The sequence below is a fragment of the Asterias rubens genome, chromosome 2, assembly GCF_902459465.1.
Source record: "Asterias rubens chromosome 2, eAstRub1.3, whole genome shotgun sequence".
Lineage (NCBI taxonomy): Eukaryota > Metazoa > Echinodermata > Asteroidea > Forcipulatida > Asteriidae > Asterias > Asterias rubens.
The window spans coordinates 15,699,203-15,724,185 of record NC_047063.1 but is presented as its reverse complement, the minus strand read 5'-3'; the positions used below and the strand labels follow the sequence as shown (position 1 = coordinate 15,724,185).

The 24,983-nt window shown below is 38.9% G+C and overlaps 1 protein-coding gene across 3 annotated transcripts; it reads left to right on the top strand.

Moving 5' to 3' along the window:
• The first annotated feature begins 651 nt into the window (after nucleotides 1-651).
• Nucleotides 652-19,898, top strand: LOC117303869 (bromodomain and PHD finger-containing protein 3-like). 3 transcript variants are annotated; one of them, XM_033788280.1, is made up of 12 exons: nucleotides 652-986; nucleotides 2,372-3,990; nucleotides 4,703-4,859; nucleotides 6,330-6,458; nucleotides 7,624-7,752; nucleotides 8,410-8,598; nucleotides 8,984-9,104; nucleotides 10,220-10,498; nucleotides 10,851-11,792; nucleotides 13,433-13,539; nucleotides 14,708-14,850; nucleotides 16,915-19,898. In XM_033788280.1, the coding sequence occupies exons 2-12, from the start codon at nucleotides 2,480-2,482 to the stop codon at nucleotides 17,120-17,122; spliced, it is 3,915 nt and encodes a 1,304-aa protein (XP_033644171.1). In that variant the 5' UTR covers nucleotides 652-986; nucleotides 2,372-2,479; the 3' UTR covers nucleotides 17,123-19,898. The 3 variants fall into 3 exon arrangements, with proteins under 3 accessions (XP_033644171.1, XP_033644180.1, XP_033644163.1); XM_033788289.1 differs by having other exon boundaries at nucleotides 4,703-4,868; nucleotides 10,851-11,762; XM_033788272.1 differs by having other exon boundaries at nucleotides 4,703-4,868.
• The last annotated feature ends 5,085 nt before the right edge of the window (nucleotides 19,899-24,983 follow it).

Genomic DNA, 24,983 nt, shown 5'->3' with positions numbered 1-24,983 from the left:
TTGAGACAAAATCACAAAGGTGGGAGGATCCCCCGTGTTTACATCTGATGCATTGAGTAAAATCATAAAATATATTAACATCAGATGCCACCATGATCCATGATGCCACTCGCTTGCTGATGGGCGCCCTTGTTCTGCCCATCTCACATTTTGTTTCCTACTTGAAGTATACGCCACATTTTGTTTGCTTTATTTAAAATAAAATAAAGTATAACACAAATGTTATATTTAAAAGTAGCAAAAGATGGATACGTCATGAACAGCAGCCGTCCGTGCAGCTGAAGGATCCCCGCTATACCTGTCGAATTACATCACACCATTAATATCATTCTGTATGGGGCTAAAAAATAAACATGCGCCCTGTCGAGCAAGATAATTGTTAAAGCTCGTTATTCTTCCTCAAATAGTTGTTGCTACCTTATTTTTGCGATAAAAGAATACCACTTTTAATATATAATTTATTTATTTTAAATAAATTGTAAACTGTTACTTTATACCACATGCCCCCGCCCCAACCCGACCGAAACGACTGTGTCAGCAGTGTGGTGGTTTATGCGCGTGATTTGCGCGAACGTTACCTGTTATTTTTCTATCAACCTAGGGGGCGCTAATATTGAAGGTTTGAAAAAAAATGTCCGATAAGAACTAAGGGCGAGGGCATTACGTGCGTGTGTGGACGGTACACCTCCAAATCAATGGCAGATTTCTAGGCTTTTACGCAGATATCTGTAGATTTTCAAATCTAGTTTGATCCAGTGATTCCAGAGGATTCATACAGTGGTTTTTTATGCCGCGCTTTGTCGTTTTCGAGCAATTTCAGGGTCGGAAGCCATTGTTCAACCGTCTTTGTTCGTACACCGTCTGGATTGTGTCTGCGTGTAGCAAGCATTGGAGTGAATTCATAATCGTGTGCATACACCATACCCATACCACTGCGGTAAAAGCAGGCAGGAGAAACGGCAGGATCACGCACGCACACTACACCGGTAAGGTCAATACATTACCAATATACCGTTGCAATTAATGACAATTTCTCATCGTTCTCTTTAATTGAATAAACCATGTTCGACTGTTATCTCTTGTTCAGTAGCATTGTTTGTCAATTCTCAGTTTGCACGGCGCAAACGGCATGATTAAGGTGTGTAATTCGCCTTCAAATTCATCGGTTTTGGTCGCCGTGTCTTGTGCACATTCCACACACACACACACAACCGTCGCTTCGCAGTTTGGCCATGTTGGTACATGTACATACATATTCATGAGATGGCGCCTAGTATAGTGTCCATTCAATCCAAATGCATTGCCTGCTGTGTACTGCGAATTTCCGCATAGAAAACACGAAGAGCGAGGCTAGTCATGATTCAATTGACGCTAGCTAGCTGTGTGGTGTTAAATTAAAGGGTTCCCGGCCATGCAATCCTTGTGGGATTCAGATAGATTGTACATTATTTATAATAAATGCACCGATTTATCTACACAGACAACAACTACACTGGGAACATTTCATTTTTGTCCACAGGGGCTTGTGTGTGCATGATTGATGATCACTACACACACTGTACATACACACTACATTTATGTACAATGCACTGTATACCATAATAATATGAACACTACACACACACACACAGTTATTCATGGATTGTAAATAGTTTTTGTTACAATACAGTGCAGTTTGAAAAATGATAGAAAACATTAAATTAATAATCTAATGTTTTATTCAGTTGGAATTTAAAAAGTTAAGCTAATTTTAAAGGTGACCATTATTTGCTTGTTTTACAATATTCCCCTACTTAATGTTATGTTTATTTTAAAAATAGGTTGTGTGTTTTGTGAAAATTTGAGCGATTCTCAGTTTATGGGGTATTTAAACTTTTTTAAAGGTGTTACGTTATACCAATTGTATTATAATATTAACAATAAACAATTTAAAAATAAAAAATTTAAAAATCTGGTACTTGGAACCATGATGACTTGCTGTGTGTGATTTAACCTTGGTCAAGAATTTTTGCTAAATTTAGTTATATTTTGTTTTATTTCCACTGCTTTCCATTACTTTGCTACTCATAAAACCTCTAAAAACCAGAAGCTAGAAACAGCTTGCTGCAAACTGATATTTCTTCTGTGTTTTCAGGGTCGGGTAAATTTGTTGTCAAACAATAAAGCATAGAATTTGGAAATATTTTGTGCGCGCTAAAATTTGTAATAATTATTGAGTTGCAAATGGTGATTTTTTTTAGTAGCAATTGGTGCATTTTGTCTCTCACATTTTGCTATGCTGCACAAGTAAAATTGCTCACTGCAGGTACCTTGGTGGAATTTAAACCTCAAAGGGTTCTAACAAAAGTGTATAATTGTTGTTTCTTTTCAGATGTCAATGACTGCACGGCATGCATGGTATCTCTGGTTGTTATAGGCCAGAGTTCCTGCGATGCTTGTGTAGTAACCTACCCATATCAACTACCACCTCTGTTACACCATGCCAGCATTAGACTTTAACGTCAAGTATTTCTGTGAGAATTTGCGTGCAACTAAACCCCCTTACGAGTGTCCAGTCAAAGACTGCGGTAAAATATATAGAAGCCATTCAGGTATTGAATTTCACTTGAACAATTTTGATCATGGAAAACCCGGCGGCAACGGGTACTCAACTCCAATGAAGCGAGGAGGTGGATGGAGGAAACGGGTACCCAATCGGCAGAATCGGCGTTCCCCATCGCCTTCGGTTATCCGATCCCCCACACGGGAAGCCCTGACGTATGCTCAGGCACAGAGACTGGTTGAAGTAGACATTGATGGTCTTGTACACAGGCTGGATATCCACGAGACAATAGACATCCTCACTGAGGATGAGTTTGAGAGTGAGACGAGTGAAGAGGAGAAAAATGAGAAACCCCTGAGTAAGGCTGGCAAGTCATTGGATCAAACCAAGCAGCGGAAGGATGTTGGGAGTGCATCCTCCATGAAGCTCCCAGAGGCCTCTTATAAGATCCTGGACGGCTATGAAGAGCCTCCAGATTTGCCAGATCGTCCACAGGCGTACTTTCGCTTCATTGAGAAATCCCGTGAGGAGCTTGATGAAGAGATCGAGTATGACATGGACGAAGAGGACTATGCCTGGTTGGACATGATGAATGAAAAACGCAGAACAGACGGACTCCCCACAGCGTCTCAGGAGGTCTTTGAAACACTGATGGATCGGCTTGAGAAAGAGTCCTACTTTCAGAGTCAGACATCAGGAAAGACGGACAACAATCAGTTCATCGATGAAGATGCAGTGTGCTGCATCTGTAATGACGGGGAGTGCCAGAACAGCAATGTGATACTATTCTGCGATATGTGCAACCTTGCTGTGCATCAGGAGTGCTACGGTGTGCCGTACATCCCTGAGGGACAGTGGCTGTGTCGTCGTTGCCTTCAGTCGCCGTCCAGAGCGGTGGACTGCGCACTCTGTCCTAATAAAGGTGCTGCGTTCAAACAAACTGACGATGGACGCTGGGCCCATGTTGTGTGTGCTCTTTGGATCCCCGAAGTGGGCTTTGCCAACACAGTATTCTTAGAACCCATAGACAGCATTGATCACATCCCAGCTGCCAGGTGGAAACTCACTTGTTATATCTGTAAGCAGCGAGGTGTTGGCGCTTGCATTCAGTGTCACAAAGCAAACTGCTATACAGCCTTCCACGTGACCTGTGCCCAACAGGCGGGACTCTTTATGAAAATGGAGCCGATACGAGAGACCAACATCAACGGGACGTCCATCAGCATCAGAAAGACAGCCTACTGTGACATTCACACGCCGCCGGAGGTCGAGAAAAAACCAACCATACCTAACGATAAGATCGTTGAGAATGACGAGACGGGCAAGGGAATTTCGGCAAAGAAGGCCAAAGCACAGTCAAGAAAGAACATGAGAAAAGCTAGGAAGATCCTTGCTGAAAAACGAGCTGCTATGCCAGTTGTGTCCATGCCTTGTATACCACCTCAGAGGTAAGAACTCAATACGCTGAATAAACGAGCAAGGAAATCATTGAAGGATAAAAACTCCAACTAGATTCTTTTCTCTGCTCGTAATGTAAAATTTCACATAATGGAGTAACTTCAACAAATTATCCTTGAGTTTCAAGGGGAATTTACTTCCATAATTGATCAGTTTTCAATTTCTCCATTTATTATAAATCATTTTGTAGGCCTATTCCTGCAAAAAGTGATTGAAAGTTCTTACAATGTTATGTACATTGTATATTGTCAATGCTACATTTTCAGTGTTCTCCCTCAGCTGTAGGGGTCCGCTGGCCAAATGCTAGTTAAAGCAACTTTTTACTCTAAGGACCAGTCAAAAAATCTGTCGAAGTCGTCTGGCTGGCTACTTCAGTGTAGACAAGCATCCCTGTTTGAATTCACCAGACAAACTATACTGTCAAAGACCCGTCTTCTCACTTGCTGTATCTCAACATAATGTATGCATAAAATAACAAACCTGTGAAAATTTGAGCTCAATTGGTAGTCGAAGTTGCGAGATAATTATGAAAGAAAAACTACCCTTGTCACGCGAAGTTGTGTGCTTTCGAATGCTTGATTTCGAGACCTCAAAATCTAAATCCGAGTTCTCGAAATCCAATCGCCTCCATTGCCTCCGTGAAGTATCAGGCCTGAGCTGCTTGTTGTCAACCTTCAGTTAACTTTGAAATTTGTTTTACAGGATTGCCAAAATAACAACTAAAGTAAGTTTACAAAAGAAGCAACAGTTTGTTCAACGGCTGATTAGTTACTGGACACTGAAACGGCAATCTCGCAATGGCGTGCCCCTGCTTCGACGTCTACAGGCCCACCACCAGTCGCAACGGAACAAAGACTCGGTACCACCGGTTTGTGTAGCCCCCAGTTTCCTGTCTATCTTTTCAAATAACTTGTTTGTAGTGAAGTCAACAGATAAATGGAATTTTTGTTACATTTTTCTACCAAATATCCAAACAGCAGTTTTGCCTCCTGTTATTTTCTAATGAAGTGTCCATCGTGCAAAAATGATTTGCGCAAAAAAAAATCCAATGTTCTGCCGTCAGGGCTCAAAAGTTAACCCAGACCACCTACATTTGTAGGCCCGTTGTCAGCCTTTTGTTGGGCCAGTAAACGCATGACTGGGCAAGACTTGGACGCAGTCTCGTTTTTTTGCTCACATGTTGACTTTCAGTCTGATAAATAATTTTCAGTTCTGTTGAATGTTGAAAAATACTTAACTCATTTAAAAAAAAAAATTAAACAAATTGTCTTCTTATTTCAGTTCTTGTTTTGAGCTGCAAGCCTTGTTGTGTTGTGGAACCCCCCCCCCCCAAAAAAAAAAAAAAACCAAACAACCCAAAACCACCCGAAAACAACACACAAATGAACCTGGCAGGCTCAAACCTTCATAAGAAAATTTGCTGTTGACAAAATTCCATTCCAATATAATGATCCATTGTTTGTAGATCATTGTAGACACTGTGCATGCTCTTGAATTGTAAAACACACTTCATTGGAATATACAACATGAACAGTACCTTGGCACTCGTTTTCAACATTTTCATCTAGTTTCATCAAATAGTTATATTAGTTTATTTCATCTATTATTATTTGAGGAATGCCTATCTCTCAAGTTTTTGGAAGTTGATATTATTCACAAACTTCACTTTTTAAAAGAGTTTCCACGTTCTTGTTGCATTTCATTTTTTAACTTCACCTTCCACAATACAGTTTGTAGACATTCAGTTGTGTAGTCTCTTGGTGTTCACTCATAGATATCTTAACATTTAGTGCATGAATTAGTGCATGAAGAATTCTGAATTTCTTCTGCTGAAACTGGGGGCAAAATATTGATGTTAATTTTGATGTTGTGGCTACATGTATGTGATTGTCTATTCACTGTTGTTGTTGTTGTTGTTAACTCTTACCGTAAAGAAACCATCAGCTACAAATTCTTCAAATAGAATAATCTTTTATTAGATCATCTTTTGCCAAACTAGACAAATACATTTGTTTAATTGAATTAAACAAATTAGATGAAACAAAACAGAAATCCTTAGATTGAAAATCAGTTATCTTTATAGTACATCTATAAAAAAAAATGTGGATCCCGAACAATCACTGTTAACTAATGTACCCTTTTTTCTTCTTTTCTCTCCCTGGTTGTTTTGTTTTTCACTATTTGTCTACATACTTTCTGAAATGTTTGTTGTTGTTCCATCTTACTTCTTTCTTTGATGATGTGTATCTCGCTGTGTACGTTTGGCCTTATTTTTTGGTCCGTCTCCAACTTTGTCCACCTCTGTTCTTGTCACTGTTGCAACTCACAGCGCGAGAACCAGAAAGCCAACAAGTTGAAAGAGCAGCTCAAGTACTGGCAACGGCTCAGGCAAGACCTAGAGAGAGCTAGGCTCCTTGTGGAGCTCATCCGTAAACGAGAAAAACTGAAACGAGAACAGGTACATCAGAAGTTTATAAACATTTTTGTTAATTGGTTAAACGCTTGTACTTGTGATTTTGTTTTTCCAATTTGGAAAATGTAGGACCTTTAAATTCAGCATAGAAATGGAAAAGCAGAATTTGAAACCTCTTTAACTATTGCTTACATTTTCTAGTGAGTTGAACAATTTGTTTAGCCGTTTCAACTTGTAGAATTTGTTTGGTGGCCTAACTGTGAACGGAACTAACTTTATACGTGTACTGAGTAGATACACATTTACCACATGATATCGCATTAAGCCCGGTTGAAACTTCCTTGGAATGTGAATGCGATACAAATTTTGTCATCACAGGGCTGTTTTCGCAGCGAATGTTTCGCAGAAGTTGAACAGAGTTCGAGTTCGACTGTCAAATTAGTTGATGCGAGTTTGTGACATCAACAATATGTATCACATTCGCATTCACACGAAGTATTCACCAGGCAGGCTTATACAGGCTGGCATGTGGTCAGACAGCAAGTTATTCACCAGGCAGGCTTATACAGGCTGGCATGTGGTCAGACAGCAAGTTATTTACCAGGCAGGCTTATACAGGCTGGCATGTGGTCAGACAGCAAGTTATTCACCAGGCAGGCTTATACAGGCTGGCATGTGGTCAGACAGAAAGTTATTTAAGCAATATGCTTGATAGAGTAATGCATTATTACTCAAAAATTTCCTTTTTGTTTTCTTATAGCCACCTCCTGAGAAGCACCATAGAAGCATTCATAAAGCCTGTCAGCACAAAATCTTGCTAAGCACTGAAAAATCATGCTAAGCAGACACAGTTTACCAGCCTACGTTCTATAAAGTTTATACTGTTTTCACTGGATTACCACTCATTTCTTGCTCTGTAGAGAAATTTGCTTAGCAGCGTTTTAAACAGCTTTATGAAATTGGGCCCACAACAATGATATATGGTTTAAACAGCTTTATGAAATTGGGCCCACAACAATGGTATATGGTTTATTTATTTAAAAACTTCATAGCAGCATACTGCTGAATTGCGACATAATTCACAATCGTTAAAAAAATTACAATAGTTATTAAAAGCAAGCACATCATAACCTGGCACTCAAAGATGTCTAAATAAAATGCTAATCTACTCAGTTTTGATCGACTAATTATTTGTTGTAATTTTTCACAGATCAAGTTGAATCAGATGACAATCGAGATGCAACTGCAGCCGTTTAACATTCTACTCAGGAATACTGTGGAACAGTTAGAGGATAGAGACCCAACTAGGATCTTTGCCGAGCCAGTCTCAGTGGAAGAGGTATGATATCTAATATTCTGAGTAGGCTAAAGCAGGGATTTGATTTCTCTTTTTGTTTTCAAGTAATCTGTTTTTAAACCACCTCCCATCCCCCCCCCCAATTATTATTATTTTTTTTAAGATGAATAAAATGCCCCAAACTGCAGATTAGGGCTTTTAAAACCAAAGATAAGTGTATATTTACTAGTAGACTTCGCGCTTGCAAACAGTTGCACTTTTCGTTCACAGGTTTTTTTTTTTTTTCAACAGCTTGAAGGCCAGCCTCGCCACCATAAGCAGCACGCTGTATCGATACCTCTTGTCACTATCCCCTGGAAGGGAAGCACAGAAAAAACAATGGAAAAACAATGCTGATAGGGTTAGCATAGGTGGCTGCTCTGCTTGCACGCTTTTAAAACAATTTTGAACACTTTTCGGGAACATAGAAAGCGAGCGTCAAAATGCATGAAGTTTTATGCAAACCAAATCTTTTGACCCACCCACCCAAAACAATGTCATTTTTTTAAGTTTTAATTATGCCTTTTCTGAATGGCCCCTCTATACTGGACAAGGCGGTTTATCGTTTAATTAACTGGCACAGGCTTAATTGGACCCCTATGAAACAATCACTTTCAAATTTACCTTCATTTCATGTTTTCTCATTTTCTCTGTGTTCAGGCACCAGACTATTTCCAAGTGATCAAAAGCCCAATGGACTTCCTTACAATGAAAAATAAGGTCCAAGGTCACGAGTATCGGACCATTGATGAATTTGAGGCAGACTTTGATCTGATTGTCAAGAACTGCATGTTGTACAACAGCAAGGACACCGTGTTCTACCGCGCCGCTATCAAACTCAGAGATACGGTATGGACAGATTTGATATTTCTTCATTATCTTCTTTACACAATTTTGCCGTGGGAAACTTATGTACATTTGTTTAAAGGCACTGTGAAAATTTTGACTAAATTTTGTCGAAAGAAAACACACCCTTGTTGCACAGTGCTTGCTTTAAGATGCCTAAAAAAGGCGTCAAGCTTGAGATCTTTTATTATTTAGGTGAGATATTGCCCCTTTCTTAAAAACTGTGTAACTTTAGAGGGAGCCGTTTCTCACAATGTTTTATATTATTACCAAGTAGGTTTTTCTGCTAACAACTATTTTGATTAATGACCAATAGTGTCCAGTGCCTTTGAGATGAAGCTACTATAAAGTGCATTTTACCTTCAAAATCCTTGTTCTGTTTTTTTAGGGTGGGTCAGTCATCCGTAACGCCAAACGCATTGTCGATAAAATCGGCTACGACCCTGTGACTGGGTTCCACACGGACATCCCCCCAAACTTCAAAGAATTGGAATTCGATGTGAACGACTGTAAGTACCTTCTGATTTCGATATGGATGAGGTACGGAGCCTCTAGAATCTGGGAGAGATGGCGAAGCATTGACCTTGAGGGAGTAGGAGATCTATGAAGATTGTACGCTTCCTGTCAGAATGTTTTGGGGGTTTACGGACCTGGAATTTCATCTTTGAGAGGGCAATGCCACTTTCATTTTGAAAAGGGCACTTCCATCCGAAATTCTTAAAGTCTTTGAGAAACTTTTGAAGGGGCACCAAGGCCAAGACCAGGGCAATGGAGGCAATGGCCTCCAGGGAATTTCAAGCCTTGACTAACGATCCCACTCTTGGCGTAACTTTTCAGCGAGTTTACCAGCCCTCTAAAGCCTTTCAAATTTACCGGTTGTGTATTGTGGTTTAAATGTGCAGTAAACTTGCTATTTATTTTGTGTACTGTGTGTTTAGATGCGACCACATGGTTTACCATCTTTCGTTTTAAAACAGGATAATGTTGAATGGTCGGACAGTAGGCTGGTTGTCTGTTTACTGTGAAGATGCATTCACCACATGATATCGTGTTGCAGGCTGGCTTAGTTTGTCTATCATGCAAAACCACAGTGGATAATAGTGAATGGTCAGACAGGAGGAGGGTTGACTTTATTCTGTGTAGATGCATTCACCGCATGATATCGTGTTGCAGGCTGGCTTAGTTCAATCATTCAAAACCACAGTGGATGATATAATTAATTGTCGGACAATAGGAGGGTTGACTTTATACTGTGTTAATTCATTCACCACATGTAATATCGTGTTGGCTTAGTTAAGAACAGTATTGGAGGGTTCTAAAGTTGCTGATTGAACATTAAGTTGGTAATCTTTTCGGTAACCTGTTGCCATAGAGATTGAGCTTATAGTTGTTTCCTTTTTGTGTCGGATTATGTCACCTCCCACGCTGATGCATGATAACGTTGATTGAAAGCATTGTGAAACACAAAGTTTACATTCTGCAAGATGCATTGTAAAAATTTACAGATGGTTCTGTACTTAACTGTGTGATTTTGTAGGGTCAACTTATTAATTTCCTTTTCCAATTTTGAATGTGCTAATTTATTTATTTTGTAAATTACAATTTTGATTTTTTTTGTTTTTAGTTGAAAATGCTTTGTCTCCTGCTCATCGGGCAGACATGACGTTAGAGGACCAACTACGGGAACTGCTTGAAAAGCTCGACATGACGTGTACAATCAAGCACGGTGCTGCGCGTACCTACCGCACCAAGCAGCTTCGCAAAGAGATCAACACGATCCGCAGGAAGCTGGCTCAACAGAGAAATCAGGGGACCAAGGGAGAGTCACTGAACAAGAAGGGAGCAGAGAAGAGAAAAATGTCCACATCTGCAACATCTGCAACGTCTACAGAGGGTTCGTCCAGTAAGTGTCACGGTATCTCGTTGGAAATCTCATTTTCCAGCTCCGGCTTTAGATTGTTCCCCTTGTTATGTGGATTTTGAAGTAAGATGGAGATGATGACCATCTTTGCTTAGTTCCCTGTGTATGCGATTGCTACTGTGAGTGTGGACATAAAAAGGGGACAGACTGCTTCTTCCATACAGCCTCATTTTGGTTACATGTATCCTCAATATAAGAATTAAGAAGATGACACAATGGTAGGGGTTGTTATATGGCGCAAATAGTGCCGCCGTGGTTAAAAATGATTTGTAGAGTGTTGATGATGATGTGGGGATATGTTCTTTAAAACTGATTTCTCACTCTTGATTTCTAGATGAGGATGAAAGCGACTGCCCTGCACCGAGTGACTCAACAGAACCTCCAAAGCTATCTCCATCCAGGCCTGCACCGATCTGCATTCGGAGCAAATCCTCACCCACCAGGGCATCCCCTATGCGCCCCCTACCGAGGACACCAGGCAGAGGGCGTGGTCGGGGTAGACAGAGGGTCTCCCGCTCCATGTCTGAACCTCATACTGGGAGCGATGGGAGTTCTGCACCAACCCTGGAGGTCAATGATGTGTCAGAGGTCGTAGTCACGCCTGCTAAAAGTCCGTCCCATGCGTCTGATAAAAGCCCCTCCCCAGGTGGGGTCAGTAGAAGGACTTCAGTACTGTTGAGTCGGAAAGCGGGTCGCGGTAAACCTGCAGGGAGTCCGGGGTCGAAACGTGGTGGTGGACGTTTGGGTAAGAGGTCTCTCTCTATGGACACAGAGAATGCAACGAAGAGCAACCGTCGTGGAAACCAAGAAGGAAGCCTCCATATAGAAACAGAATATGAAGGCAATGTACCGACGACCTCGTCATCGACTGTTGTCAATGAGAATCACACCAGGAAACGATCACGTAGCCTCAGTGCCAGCAATACAGACTGCAGCCCGGCAAAAAGACTCCTAGAGTCCAGTGTGACAAGTAATTTACCTAATGGCTTTGAAGGGGTGAAACCCACGGGGGAGAGTTTTACTATGTACAGGTCCGGGCACAATCGGACAAGGAGCAGCTCTGACTCTGAGAGCACTTCCAGCACTAACACCACCACCTCTGGCTCTGTGTCTGAGTCTACGTCCACCATGGAAGAGGGACACCGACACCGGCGACATCACAACCGCCTCAACTTACCCGAGGACAGCAGCGGGGACACTTCGTGCGGCGAGAGCACGAGCACCACCAGCCGGAATCGCCACCACGGTGCGGGTCCATTCTTGAGAGAAAAACCAGGTAACAAAGTCATGAAGTAAGAATTGTCACCCCCCAAAAAAGCACAGAATTTTATCCTTATGTGTTCATACAACCGAGAACTCAAGTATAATTTTCACATAATCAAAACTGTCCAGAAAGTAAGTGTTTTGGGACAATAACTTCATTTCATTTTTGCTGATCAGTTAGTAACACAACAATCATGACTGTTACCTGGTGTTTCTTGTGGATGTGGTTGATATTTGTTTTTATGTGATAGAAGCACCCTTGAACTAGTGTGAATACCTTTAGATGCATTTTCTAATTGTGTGGATGATAGTTAATGTACATCTTTTTGTGTGTGACTATACATTTTGATGTGTGGATATACATTTTTATGAAGGTGGATTTCACATTTACGTGTGGATGCACATCTCTGTGTAGATTTTAGTTTTTTATGCGTGGATGCACATCTTAATCTGTGGATCCACACTTTTATAATGTGGGTGCACATTTTGTGTCTGTGGATATATATTTTGTGTGTGGACACACATTTTTTATGTGTGGATAAATATTTTTATCGGTGGATGCATTCTGTATGTGTTGGGTTACATTTTGTCGAGGGTGTGCATAGCACACTTGTTGACTTTTTAGATGCACATTTTTGATTCACTTGTTATGTCTGTGTTATATATACATGTTATGTGCCTCTTGTTTGGCCGAGGTTTTTGTCTCAGTGGTTTTTTTGTTTGATAGTTAGTGAAGAGGTTTTTAGCATTCATTGTCTCTCCAAGCTTGCTTTATATTTGAGCATACTTGAAATCTATGGAACCGTTTTAAAATCCCTAAAGTAAAGATTTAAAAGGTGGTAACTGGCCTGACCTTTCAACCTCAGCAGAGTCTCTTTCTAAGACTCTGAGATAGACTATTAGTCTTGGCAACAGACTACGCTAGCGTTGAAACGTCAGGCAATTATTCACCATGGGTCATTTTGGTTTATATATAACAAACCTATATAATACAGGGTTTGTATGGTGTGGTGCTTGACATATCGTGCCCCAACATTATAAATGCACTAACGACCCCAAAATTTAGCTCACAGAGACTCGTTGAACACAGTACAGCATCACCAAACCAAAGGGACCAGTGCCATTGAGCTGTTAAGCAGCTAAAGATTTAGCGCATCACCAGTCACACCATTTGGGTTGTGAACCTTTTTCCGTTAAGCGCTAGTTTTCTGTGCTTGGCTGTTTTTTGTTCTGCTTATCAGCTTCATGTACTTGAACACTGGACAGTTGAATTCCATTTGGGCCCACTGGTTTGGTGTCTGATTCACTTGAGTTCAATGTTTACTCTGTTGCCGATAAATCCATCACAGATTTGTGTAACGTTTCATGATGTTTGATACACTAACTTGCACTCAAGCTCTTTAGTGAATTTTTCAAAATAATATAATGTTGACGTTGAAACTTAATTTGCCAATAACGCAGTTGGCACCAAGCAGTTGGCACCGTAGCTTTGTTTCTTGAGGTGAACAAAACATACACACCCCAAAATCCAAGCTACCATCTCTTCTTTGGTGAACCCAATTTCTAAACTATCAGCTTTTTAGAATACCATCTGTGGAGCATTGGTTGACTTCCCTCTTTTATTTTTATTGAACGCCAATTCCTTTTGATCAGGTAAGACAAGGAGTACGAGCTGGAACTCTGATGAAGATGATATTCCACTCAGTCCCCTGGACCTGGTCTGGGCAAAGTGTCGAGGCTACCCATCGTACCCTGCTCTGGTAAGTTGAAGTCAAGAACAATTTAAAGATGGATCAGTATATTTCTTACAACTTGTTTTTGTCTAGTCTATCTTTTACAGTGTGTTTTGTAAAAGCATGTCAAAATCGCAGCTAAATTGAAGTGTCAAGAGGGAATTACATTGAAACTTTATTTCACTTAAGAAACTTATGAAAATCCATCAAAGTTACTCTAAACAAACAGTTAGCGTGTTTTGGTTGGCTGAGTGGTCTATGGCATCAAACTGATGGCCGAGAATGTGGGTTTGAATCCCGGTGGTTACATCTGTGTCCTTGAACAGGATGCATGTAACTACAGTTGCCTCTCGTCACCCAGGAGTGAAATTACCTCCTACGCTAGAGGACGTTGATGTGAATGACTAGCAATATCTGTTGCCAATTCGGCTGCCAGTGCCGCACAGGTGTTGAGATGGGCAGCAATGGTTGATGCCCAGTTATCAGTGTAGTAATAGTGTATGTATGACACTTTGATACGAGTTTGTTATATACCGGTACACTGTTTTTTTAAGGTGTTTTACAATTGACATTTCATTTTACTTCATTAACTTCAAAGCAGATAGTCTTTGCATTTGGATGGGATCGACCGTCTGATAGTCGGCTGACACAGCTACTTCCGCTTCCTATTAAAGAAGTAATCTGTTCCAAAATGTGCACACTAAATTTCACCAAGTTCTTCATGCCCAAGCTATCCCTTATACTGTTGATTTGATACATTTACAAAATGGTAACGTCCTGGATGTACACAGACATCTACTCTGCTCCTCTTCGGACTTGACCTTGCTTTCCATTCCTAGATCCAAAAGGACAGGTGGGGACAGAGCCTTCGCAGTTGTTCCACGCTACCTACAAGCTCAGATCAACGGCAATGTTGGCTGTGTGAAAATTACTTCTCAAGACATTTCTGTTCCCACAGCCTTACTTACTCTTTTTGATTTGTTTTCTTGGCTAGTCATTAAATTGTTGTTGTTCATTTGTTTCACTCCTTTTGTTAACTTTGCTCTTATGTGTTATTAGTATTATAAAACAGTTTCCCTTCACTCAAGAAGGACTTGTAGAACTGTGGCACATGTAGTCATTTGTAGCAATAGTTATGGAATTTTCTATTTCTTTCTTGGGAAAACTGATCATAAAGGTTTTTTTCTTCTTGCAGATCATAAATCCTAAGATGCCCAGATCAGGTTTCTTTCATAACGGTGTTCCAATCCCAGTGCCTCCGATGGAAGTGTTGAATCAACGAGTCGTCATTGAGGAACATCTCTACCTTGTGCTCTTCTTCGACAACAAGAGAACATGGTAAGTGAAATAGAAATACTGCATTTTGAAGCTGTTCTTTAAGACCATTCCATTGTTGATAAACAAATCTGGTTGGCACGGACGAATGTTTTAAAAAAAATTCTGCAAACTTTCAATTCAATCAAATACCACCCATTGATGATTGCTTTGTTTCCAACAAATTCAATACTGTTTTTGAATATTTGTTTTGCATTGTTATAAACTGGCAGTTTTTTTTTTTTTTTTTTTTTCATTTTTCATAGTTTTCCTTGGTTGATAAAAACACAGAAGGCTGTGGCGTTTCAATAGAAAGGGGCTATACTATACCACTTTGGTACTCCGGTATTGTGGTCTACTCAAAATTAATTTAGGACTTTGAAAAAGACTGGCGGTTGTTTTGTTGAGAGACTATGGTACATTTATTTCCAAATTTTCTTCCTCTGAATGGTGCTGTGGTGGTAGTTATTCGTTGATGATAAATGAAATAACTTTAGACACTATCAATATCAAAAGTTTGGGTTGCACTGGGAAGAATGTATATTTTTGTCAGAAGAGTTGATTTCTTGTTGCATAATTGGGGTTTGGGGGTTGTTGCAATATTGGGTTTGTGGAACCATGCATATTACATGCACAAGAATGAAAGCACTAATGTGAATGTAACGGTACCTAATTGGCATATTCTGTCCCCCAGAGCTTTGTTCCCACCATTAGGCAAACTGTGTACAACTTCTTCTGATAGTGTCCTCTTTTGATCCATGTTGTTCCCATATGGGGACAGCAACTCCGAGGGACAGATTTCCCTATGACACATTAGCAGCTGCCAGCCTGATATACCAATGATCTGTTCATTAAATATAGCTCTATGCTGCACAGGTTGTACTGACGGCACAGGTTTAGGCCGAATTAATGGCTATGGCTTGGTCACCATGCATACTTGTTTTTGTAACGTCTTAGCAAAAGTGGTTGTCATAGCTGTAGCCACCAATTGGGATACAACAATCCTCTCTACAACCTGACTTGAATTTGTTAATGACAGGGATGAAATTTGTCAGACTTTTATCTGAATTCAGACTTTTTAAGTCAGCCTGGTGAAGAAAATCAGCCGTTACTTTTTCCATAAAAAAAAACAAAATCCTGCTCTTTGATCTACTTCTCTAGTGCTGAGAACACTGTTCCTAAAATCTCAGTGGAATCTATAACTCCAGGGGTTACCATTCAGGTGGAAAAAGCCATAATTTCAACATACATCAGCAGAATTTGTTTCCTACATGTGTGGTTTCAGACCTTTTTGTGCGCAATGACTCTCATCCCTGTAATAAATCTCTTTCTCTCTTGTTTACTTTTATCATGCCGCCGCCAAAGTTTATTTGCAGAGTTTGATTGTATTTGATTCTGTTTTTTTTTTAATAATGCCAAATGTGATTTCTAAATGCACAAAATCTCCCTTATTTAAGAGATGCAAATGTTGGCAGCTCTGTTCATGTTTTTAATCTTAGTGTTTTTTTTGTGCTTTGTTAATTTGTTTTCATTTGTTTTAGGCCTATTACTGTAATAATACTAATAGTGGGTTTACTTTTATCGTGCCCTCTCCAACATTTATTTGCAGAATTTGATTGTATTTGATTCTGTTTGTTTTTTAATTATTCCGAATGTGATTTTAAATACTTTTATAATTGCACAAAATCTTCCTCATTGCGAGATGCAAATGTTGGCAGCTCTGTTCTTGGTTGTTTTAATGTATTTTAATCTTGTAGTGTTTGCTGTGTGCTTTGTTAATTTGTTTTTATTTGTTTTAGGCCTACGTATCACTGTAATAATACTAATAATGGGTTATTCATATTGTTACTAGCCTTGCCAGACTTTAGGTTTGGTTTGTTTTTACATATAGTAAAATAAATATGTATTGATTGCGTTTAATTTTAACTTTCTGAAAAAATATGGTATTCATCTCATAATTTCAATCATGTTGATAATTTCAAACCCAAACAAAATTATTTAATTACAAATTACTAAATGCTTAATTAATATTATGCACGTCTGATTGCTAGTTTGCTAAATTCCTTCTTAATTTTCCTCTCCGTCCAGGCAATGGCTTCCAAGGTCTAAGCTGGAACCACTCGGCGTGGACTCGGGTCTGGACCAAGCCAAGTTGATGGAAGGCCGCAAGTCAGCTGTGCGCAAGTCAGTCCAGCAGGCGTACGACCGTGCCATGAAACACCGCTGTCGGGTGACCGGAGAGGTCATTGAGGGGTCAACTAGTGAATCAAGTGATGGGTTTGGGGATAGATTATAATTAGAAAGGATTAGTGTTCCGTAGTCTTGACATGAATGCTAAATTCCTCTTAACTTAAGGAGTCGTTTTCGTGTTGTAATTTTGTGCATGTATGCAAAACATACCCTGTTTGTATGAAGTCTTTTTTTGTTTTTAATTCAAGGTGTCTGCAAGATGTCTTCAGTGGTTCTAGCACCTGTTGATGGTGTACATAAGTCCCCATCCTGACCAAGGTATGATCAGGGTATGTTTTGAATGCTGGCAAATGTTGCTTTTCTTAAATGACTTCAGTGGAAGGCTCATGTCACACGAGGCAACCAGCAGGCAACCAGTTCCAGGCAACCTTCAATAAGAAAAGGCAGTCTCAATTGAATGTTCACATATTTTTCTTGGGTATACTATTGTAAAAAAACAAAAACAAAACTTTAGAAAATTACTTCTGTGCTACCAAAGTGGTCCTGTAGCATGCGATTCAGTTGGTTGCCTCCAAGTTGGCTCATGTGACAAAGCCCCTGAGATTGATGTAGACAACTCTGCTCTGTTGCACTGTTCTGCCCCCATTCACACCGACAACTTTTCTGGGTAACTCCAAAGAAAAATGTCGTTGACCTTTTCACACTTCATGTGCTTACTCTGTGGAACCTGTGAGATAGTAGTTTTTCCCCCCCAGGAAATGGTACCTGCTTAGGAGTAGGGTTAGATGAGAGAACCTTAGGGTTAGCATACCGAGTGTGCTCATTGTCAACAGGACAGTTGCATTAAGCGTGAGACAAACATGGAGTCGTGAGAGGTTGACCATTTCCAAGGAACTTCCTGGTTGTTTTGGGCAGGTTTTTTTTCCCATGAGAATTGAGTCGAAAGTGTGAAAATGGCATGAGTCAGAAAGGCTGTTTCTTTATTGGGAGACCATAGTGGAAACTTTTTGATGAAGTTTCTATTGTACCTCCTTGCATATAAGCTAGAGGTCAAACGAGGGGAAAAGTGCATGCATGTACATGTACACGCCACGCGCAACATTCAGCCACTGATATTTGTATTGCTTTTTACCTCAGTGAGGGCGCTGTTTATCTTATGACGTCATATGCAAGGGGTCTGTTTATCTTCTAAGAGTGACTCCTCCCGAAAGTTGGCTTTGAATGTGGCTTCGGCTGAGTTTGAAAGATTTGGTTAAATTGCAGACCGACTTTTTAAAAAGATGCCTAGAGACTGCCACCAAGAGTTTTTCCTTGTCCAGGCAGATAATTTTGTATACTTCAAGCAAATTAACAAACCATTTAACTGCAAGGGTTGTGTGTGGTGGCAAAACTGTGCACATGTTTTGTCAACTCGGTAAATCAAGGTCCTCTTTTTGTTCTCCCTTTTTTAGATCTCCTTGTTTTTTGTTTTGTACATGAAAGTGAAGAGAGGATAATCTCACTCTGTCAAAACCCCCAGATCCCTTTTGTTCCATTTCCTCGGTAGAAAACGGTCACCGAACTGTGTACATGACTACAGTAACCACATGATGACTTATTGCTGGTTGGCATTGTCAATCTATCATCAAAAACACCAATTAATGGTATTGAATGGTCAGACAGTAGGAGGGTTGATGTAATGTGTAGATGCCATCACCAAATTACACCATACTGCAGGTTTGCATATTTTATAATTCAAAACCACACTTGGTGATATGAAATGATCAGATAGTAGGAGGGTTAACATTCAACACTCATTTTAGAATTATTCATTATAAGTAGACCGCCATGTCTGCCTTGGCGCACAGTGAAAGCCAACAGCCACAGCCACATTGAAAGCCATCTGGTAGGATCATCCAGGTAGCTGTAGCCATTCGTGGCTAGATGCTATTTTTGATGGGAACCAATAAAGAAACAAGGTGACAGGACGGAGTCCTGCATTTCTTAGTTTTTGTGTGTTGTAGGATGTTGAGGATGTCAATTTTTCTTTTTAATAAATTGTTTTTAATGTTTACTAGTTTCCAAAACCAAAAAATTAATTACAGAAATTACTTCTAGATGCATTGATGAATTTTTTTTACCGATGACATGATCTGTTTTCTTTTATAGCACCAAATAATATTGTTAAAGACTCTGAATAGAAAAAAAATGGACAGTCAAAATATCAAGGAGTAACTGATCAGTGCTTGTGAACATTTGAAACAGTAACTTGCTTCTTGTTGTAGAACATTTGTGTTAAGCATTTGTGTGCTTCACAAGTTGTGAAGACACTTTGGTTGAGCACTGATTCACAATGCAATGTTACTTGTTTGTAACATTCAGCACTGGCTAGTAAGCAAACCTTTTTCCCTGTTCTTACTGTTTCCTGGGTTGGAAACAGAAAGCGCAGTAAAGCGAACAATCGACTGTTACCTGGGTTGAATGAAATTTTGCCCTGGCTCCTAATATCATAGAATTGTTAGACAGAAAGCATCGCCACCAATTCCTTGAGATTCCACAAGCAATAATTGCCTACCAGTAGTAATCGTTAGTTTCTAAGTGACGAACATAAAATAACTTTGTGTGCTGTGACCGAACTAAAAAATATGACAATTAGAAAATGTATCAAATTAATAACTGCCCGTGTTAAAACCTTTTTTATGAATCACACACAAAACCCCAAAACAACAACAAAGAATCGTCTGGCTAGTGGAAACAAAGCGGCAAATTCATCCACAAATTAGAATGATTGACTTGATGCGAAAACCCCCTTTTGGTATCCCACATGGTTTCATTATAAACAAAATGTAATCCTTTTTACACTCCATACATTTTTTTAATATAGGGTGCGTTCAATTAGCTTCCCTGGGTCAACCCCGTGGTGCTCACTCGGGTGAGCTAAACGAACGATCACTCACCCCTCTCGTATTGACCCACTCCACAAGCAGGGCACTGGGGGCTGACCTGGGTGAGCACCTGGAGTGACCTCAAAGCTATTTTAACGCACTGGGGGGCAGACCGGGGTCGACCCAGGGAAGCTAATCGAACGCACCCATAGACAACTGTTAAATTCTTGTACCAAAAAATGAATTATTTTCAAAATTCCACAAATTTTTAGTTTTAAAAAGTTTATTCAAGAATTTAGTTGACAGGGCCCAATTTTAAAAAGCTGTTGAGCAGAAATACTGCGAATTGGGCAAAAATACTGCCGATCAAATTTGTGTGCTTAGCAAAATATGGGTTGGGCACCAGTCACAACAACAAAAATGTGACAGACTTTTGGTTGGTTACCAGCTTCTGCTAAGTAATATTTGTGTGCTAAGCAGGTTTTTGTGCTTAGGGGCTTTATGAAATTGGGCTTGGTCAATTGATGATGTAAATAAATTGCTCACTTACTTTGACGCACATGTTACAAATGTAAACTAGGGCAAGAGTTTTACGTTTAAATTAATGTTTTCTATTTGTAGTTCTTGTAGAATTGAATTTTGTATATGTTTATATAATGATTATTGTTTGATTTCTCGTAATGTTTTGGTTTGGTTTGTCACTGTTTTTACAACTGACCCAATTCCCTTCCAATGAATGTTGTCTTAATGAATTGTTTTTAAACCTATAGTTGTTGATCAAAAGACTTGATTATTTAATTTCTTACAACTTCCATGTCAGTTTGCACAAAATCACTGAAATTTTGGTTTAGCCATCACAGCAGTTGTTATGGCTGCCATCTTTCACACAATGGTAATCATTGTGCTGGGCACCTGTGTCATTGACTTATCGAGCCACGAACTGCTCAGTAAAGAAAGCCGTATCTTAGATGGGAAACAACCCTAAAGGTTTCCGACCAGGTCTTTGTGATTGCTTTTCCTGTCAATGTTTGTACAAAGGTACAACAAAGTAGTCCTATTTCCTGCTAGCCTTTCCCGTTTCATTTTCATGTATCTAAAAAACATATCTTTGGTGCTTTACATCTACAACATTGCCATGGTCTACTCCTTGGCTTTTTTTATTGCGCAAAAACGATGAGCTCTGGTGTGAAATCTGAGAGAATTACCGGAAACACAAGTTTAAACGCTGGTCAAAATGTGTTGTTTGTTTGTTTATACATTGGGTGAACTGAGATCTCTGAAAAGTTAAAGACAAATGTGCTTAGCGTAATAAATCATTTGAAAGTGTCAATGAGTACTTGATTAAGTTGTGCTGAAGTATCTTGCTAAGCAGTAACGACAACAATCCAAAGTGACATGTATTTTTTGTTGATACACTATGTGCTCTGCTATTTCTTTGCTTAGCGTACATTTACAATTTTGCGCGGAAACATTCTCTTCTGAACAGCTTAATGAGTTTGGTCGTATATAGATGTTAGCTGAGCTTTCCAAAGTCATGTTACATTTCAAATCATCCTGTGGGTTTTATTCAAACAAATGAAAGTGTGATGATGTTAATTGTTTTTTTTCTTTCTCCATTTGTTTTATAATTTGTCCTTAATTGATTCTTTGTCTAAATTTATATTTAATCTGGCAGCTGGATGACAAATGTTAATGGAATTAATATGACAAAATGATCTCAAATATTGATAAAGAAAACGAACAGGGCTTGTATACGAGGCAATCTGTAAAAAAAAAAAAAAACATTCTTAAACTGAAAATTGAAAAGTGCAGAATCTAACAGACTTTTTCACATTGTCAATACATGTACAAATTTAGTAGAATTACAACTATTGTACAGAATTCTACAGATTAATATATTTGCCTGATTTTCACAAAGAAAGAAAAGCTATAAACTATTACAAAAGGCAAATAAATGTACAGTTAATTCTATTTCAATATTCTGATACATTCTGTGTATGATCTATTTCTAGATGTAAAACATTAAGTAGGTAGTGAATTTTTCCAAGGCGATACTTTTGTCCCTTACGCAGGCCAAAGAGTACATATATAGCATGGCGTATATTATGACTATCTGACCACTTGTACAACATTTTAAAGTAGTTATTTCAGAAGTTAGTTTGGATTCTTTCCGAAAGAGTTGTTTACCTAAATTGATATTTCCAGCTACTTGTATAGATAAGTTTTAACTTAATATCCTTGCATTTGAATAAAGTTTTGCCTATGTCCATTGTGGAGGATAAACAAATTTTGAATTGTCTTTGGTTATCATTAATGGTGTAAACAGTACAAATGAAGTGGCTTCGGCGGTGCTGGTTGTAGTCTTTATATATATCCCCCTTTGTTGCTATGAAAGTCGCCATCTTGTAGGGCAAACCGTATGCGCGTCCAAACGCGTCTGTCAATGAAGCACCCATCACGCAACATTCCCGGTTTGATTTCTACGGCACACGCGCTCAGACGCCATGTTGTAGGTCAGATATTTGAACGGTGACGTCATATTCAATACGATCTATTGGACTTTTCAGTGTGCTATCGAGTGTTGGACTTAATACCTCAAAGTATGAGACAGAGACCTCCCCTTCTAAGTCCGAGCTCCCCACTTTACAGTCCGAGGAGGGGGGGGGGGGACCTTATGGGCACACCCCACTGAATAGGAAAAACAAAGCTTCATCATATTCTATTCTAGACAGATTTTTAGAGCCCAAGAGAAGGGAAATTGTTACCTGGGGTAGCTGACTTTGATCTTAACTAGAGCTGTGTTAGTTTGCGAAGTAAAAGGAAAACCATGCAATTTCGAGGCTTGTTAGTATTGATTGTTTTTTTATTATTTTACTTTTAAAATATCTTTCTAACTACATGCATTTCATAACAAATGGTTTCAAATGCTTTTCATGGACCAACTCGACCGATCCAATGCAACGTGTCCCTTCACCATAACACTTCAGTCAGCGATTGCTCTCAAAAACACTGGGCCTTGAAATAGTTGGTCCTATATTTGTCGAGAGGTTTAGGGAGTCTAGTATGCTCGGATGGCTGTAAAATTACACCGGTGTAGGGGCGTTTTGCCTTGGAAGGGGTACCACTTGATGGGCCTTGGGACTCTCCATATTAACTTGAGCAGAGGATTCAAGTTCAGGAGTCAATGAATAATTTCCCCTTTACTGCAAAAAGCTGCGGCACTTCTAGGTATTTGTTGTGGAATTATGAATATTTAGCAAAGAAAAATTGACTCGAGCATGATTTGAGCCATCTGTAGGATGCCAACCGCTATAAGTATGACCAAATAACTACTAGTGGAACTAGGCTTAAAGATTTTTTATTTAACGACCCCCCCCCCCCCCCCCTCCAAATAAAAAGACGGGAAACATTTCATGAAAAGGCAAGAGAAGTAAAACTTTAATTCATTCAAACAAAAACATCAAATTGAACTTTTTGTTTAGATTTCTTTAGAGAATGTACATTATTGGCAACATCCTTAATATTTATCAACTGCATTAAGTACAAAGGTTAAATAATTAGAATTAATTTGGAATTAGTATTCTGTGGTGCCATCAGATGTGACATCTTCCTGACGAAGATTTTGACAAAACCTGTGTATATAAACTGTCTAAAAACATGACCACAATGAGATGTTTTACAGGCTAATTTTTCAACCATATGTCTCTTGAAAGAAAGGTGCATTTGGTGTTGTTGCCGAAACAAAACCAATGATGTACACTCCTGTTTAATACTTAATAAAATATCATGCGATCTTAAATTTATTAAATTGAGATGGTAAACATTCAAATGCATTATATAAATTGAGCTTAATATTTCAGCTTACAAAACATCATGAGAATAAATGTGATGAAAGTTGCTAGGATTCGACATGATATTTATCTATAATTAAGGTGAATTCAAGGTCAAAGTTATACAAAAATAGTTTTACTTTTTATTGCCATCTACTATAAAGTTCTAATAGTTTTATTTTCTACTGCTATCTATTTTAAAGGCACTGAACACCTTTGGTAATTATCAAAAAAACAGTATTCTCACTTGGCGTATCCCAACATAGGCATAAAATAACGTATCTGTTACTCAATTGGTCATCAAAGTTGCTAGAGTATTGTTTGAAGCTTTGCATGGTGTTGAGACATAAGAAGAAACTATAAATAAGTAGTTAACTTGCGGGTACAACCATGTGTAAATCTCTTAGGGTGAGTGTTGGGTCTCGACGCTAGAGAATAATGAAAGAAAAATGTTGCACACGTTTGTGTGCTTTCATTTGCCTAAACAAATTTGTTCAGGCCTGAAGTTTTTTAATATTTCAGTGAGCAATTAGCTCTTTCTCAAAAACAACGTTACTTCAGAGGGAGCTATTTCCTACAATAATTTATCCTATCAACAGCCAACCATTGCTCGTTACCAATTAAGTTTGTATGTTAACAATTATTTTGAGTTATTACTAATAGTGTCCAGTGCCTTTAAGGTGCCTATAGTTCTAATCTCTAATGCTTTCCTAGAATAAACTATTAAGGAATGTTACATGAAGCCAAAATGATCAAGTTGAAATATAACATAACATGTATAGACAAATGGAAGCAATAAAACTCACTTCACTGGCGCAATTTTCATTGTACAAAAATATAAAAGGTGCATTATTTAAACTGTGAAAGCACATACAACCTTTACAGCTCCTAGTTTCCCTTGAGGTTAAGTACTTAAAATTATTAGATTAATATGAACTAAAAAATATAATTAAAAAAAAACCCATTAATACGACCATGAAGTGTGGCCATCGGCTGGAAGATTTTTGAACGAGGGTTAAACACCCCATGAAATAGAACAAGGACAAAAATGTACTTCCTAATGTTACTTTTTCGCCATTTCAAAATAATTGATAAGTACTATAATATTTAATAATGGCAAAATTTTATTAGATTACACAGTACCTTTTAATACACAAAAATTCATGTACAAGCTGATCAATGTTTTTCTAAAGACAAATGCATTTTTGGTCATTGGCAATATTATGTCCCATATTAGTATTACCCCTTTAATAATGGCAGTACATAATTGTTG

Bases quoted from the DNA above. Each gene is read 5' to 3' on its own strand.
- LOC117303869 (XM_033788272.1), top strand. From the start codon at position 2,480: ATGCCAGCATTAGACTTTAACGTCAAGTATTTCTGTGAGAATTTGCGT. The intron at 3,991-4,702 runs GTAAGAACTCAA...TTTGTTTTACAG, and splicing joins CCTTGTATACCACCTCAGAG to GATTGCCAAAATAACAACTA. The intron at 8,599-8,983 runs GTATGGACAGAT...CTGTTTTTTTAG, and splicing joins CTATCAAACTCAGAGATACG to GGTGGGTCAGTCATCCGTAA.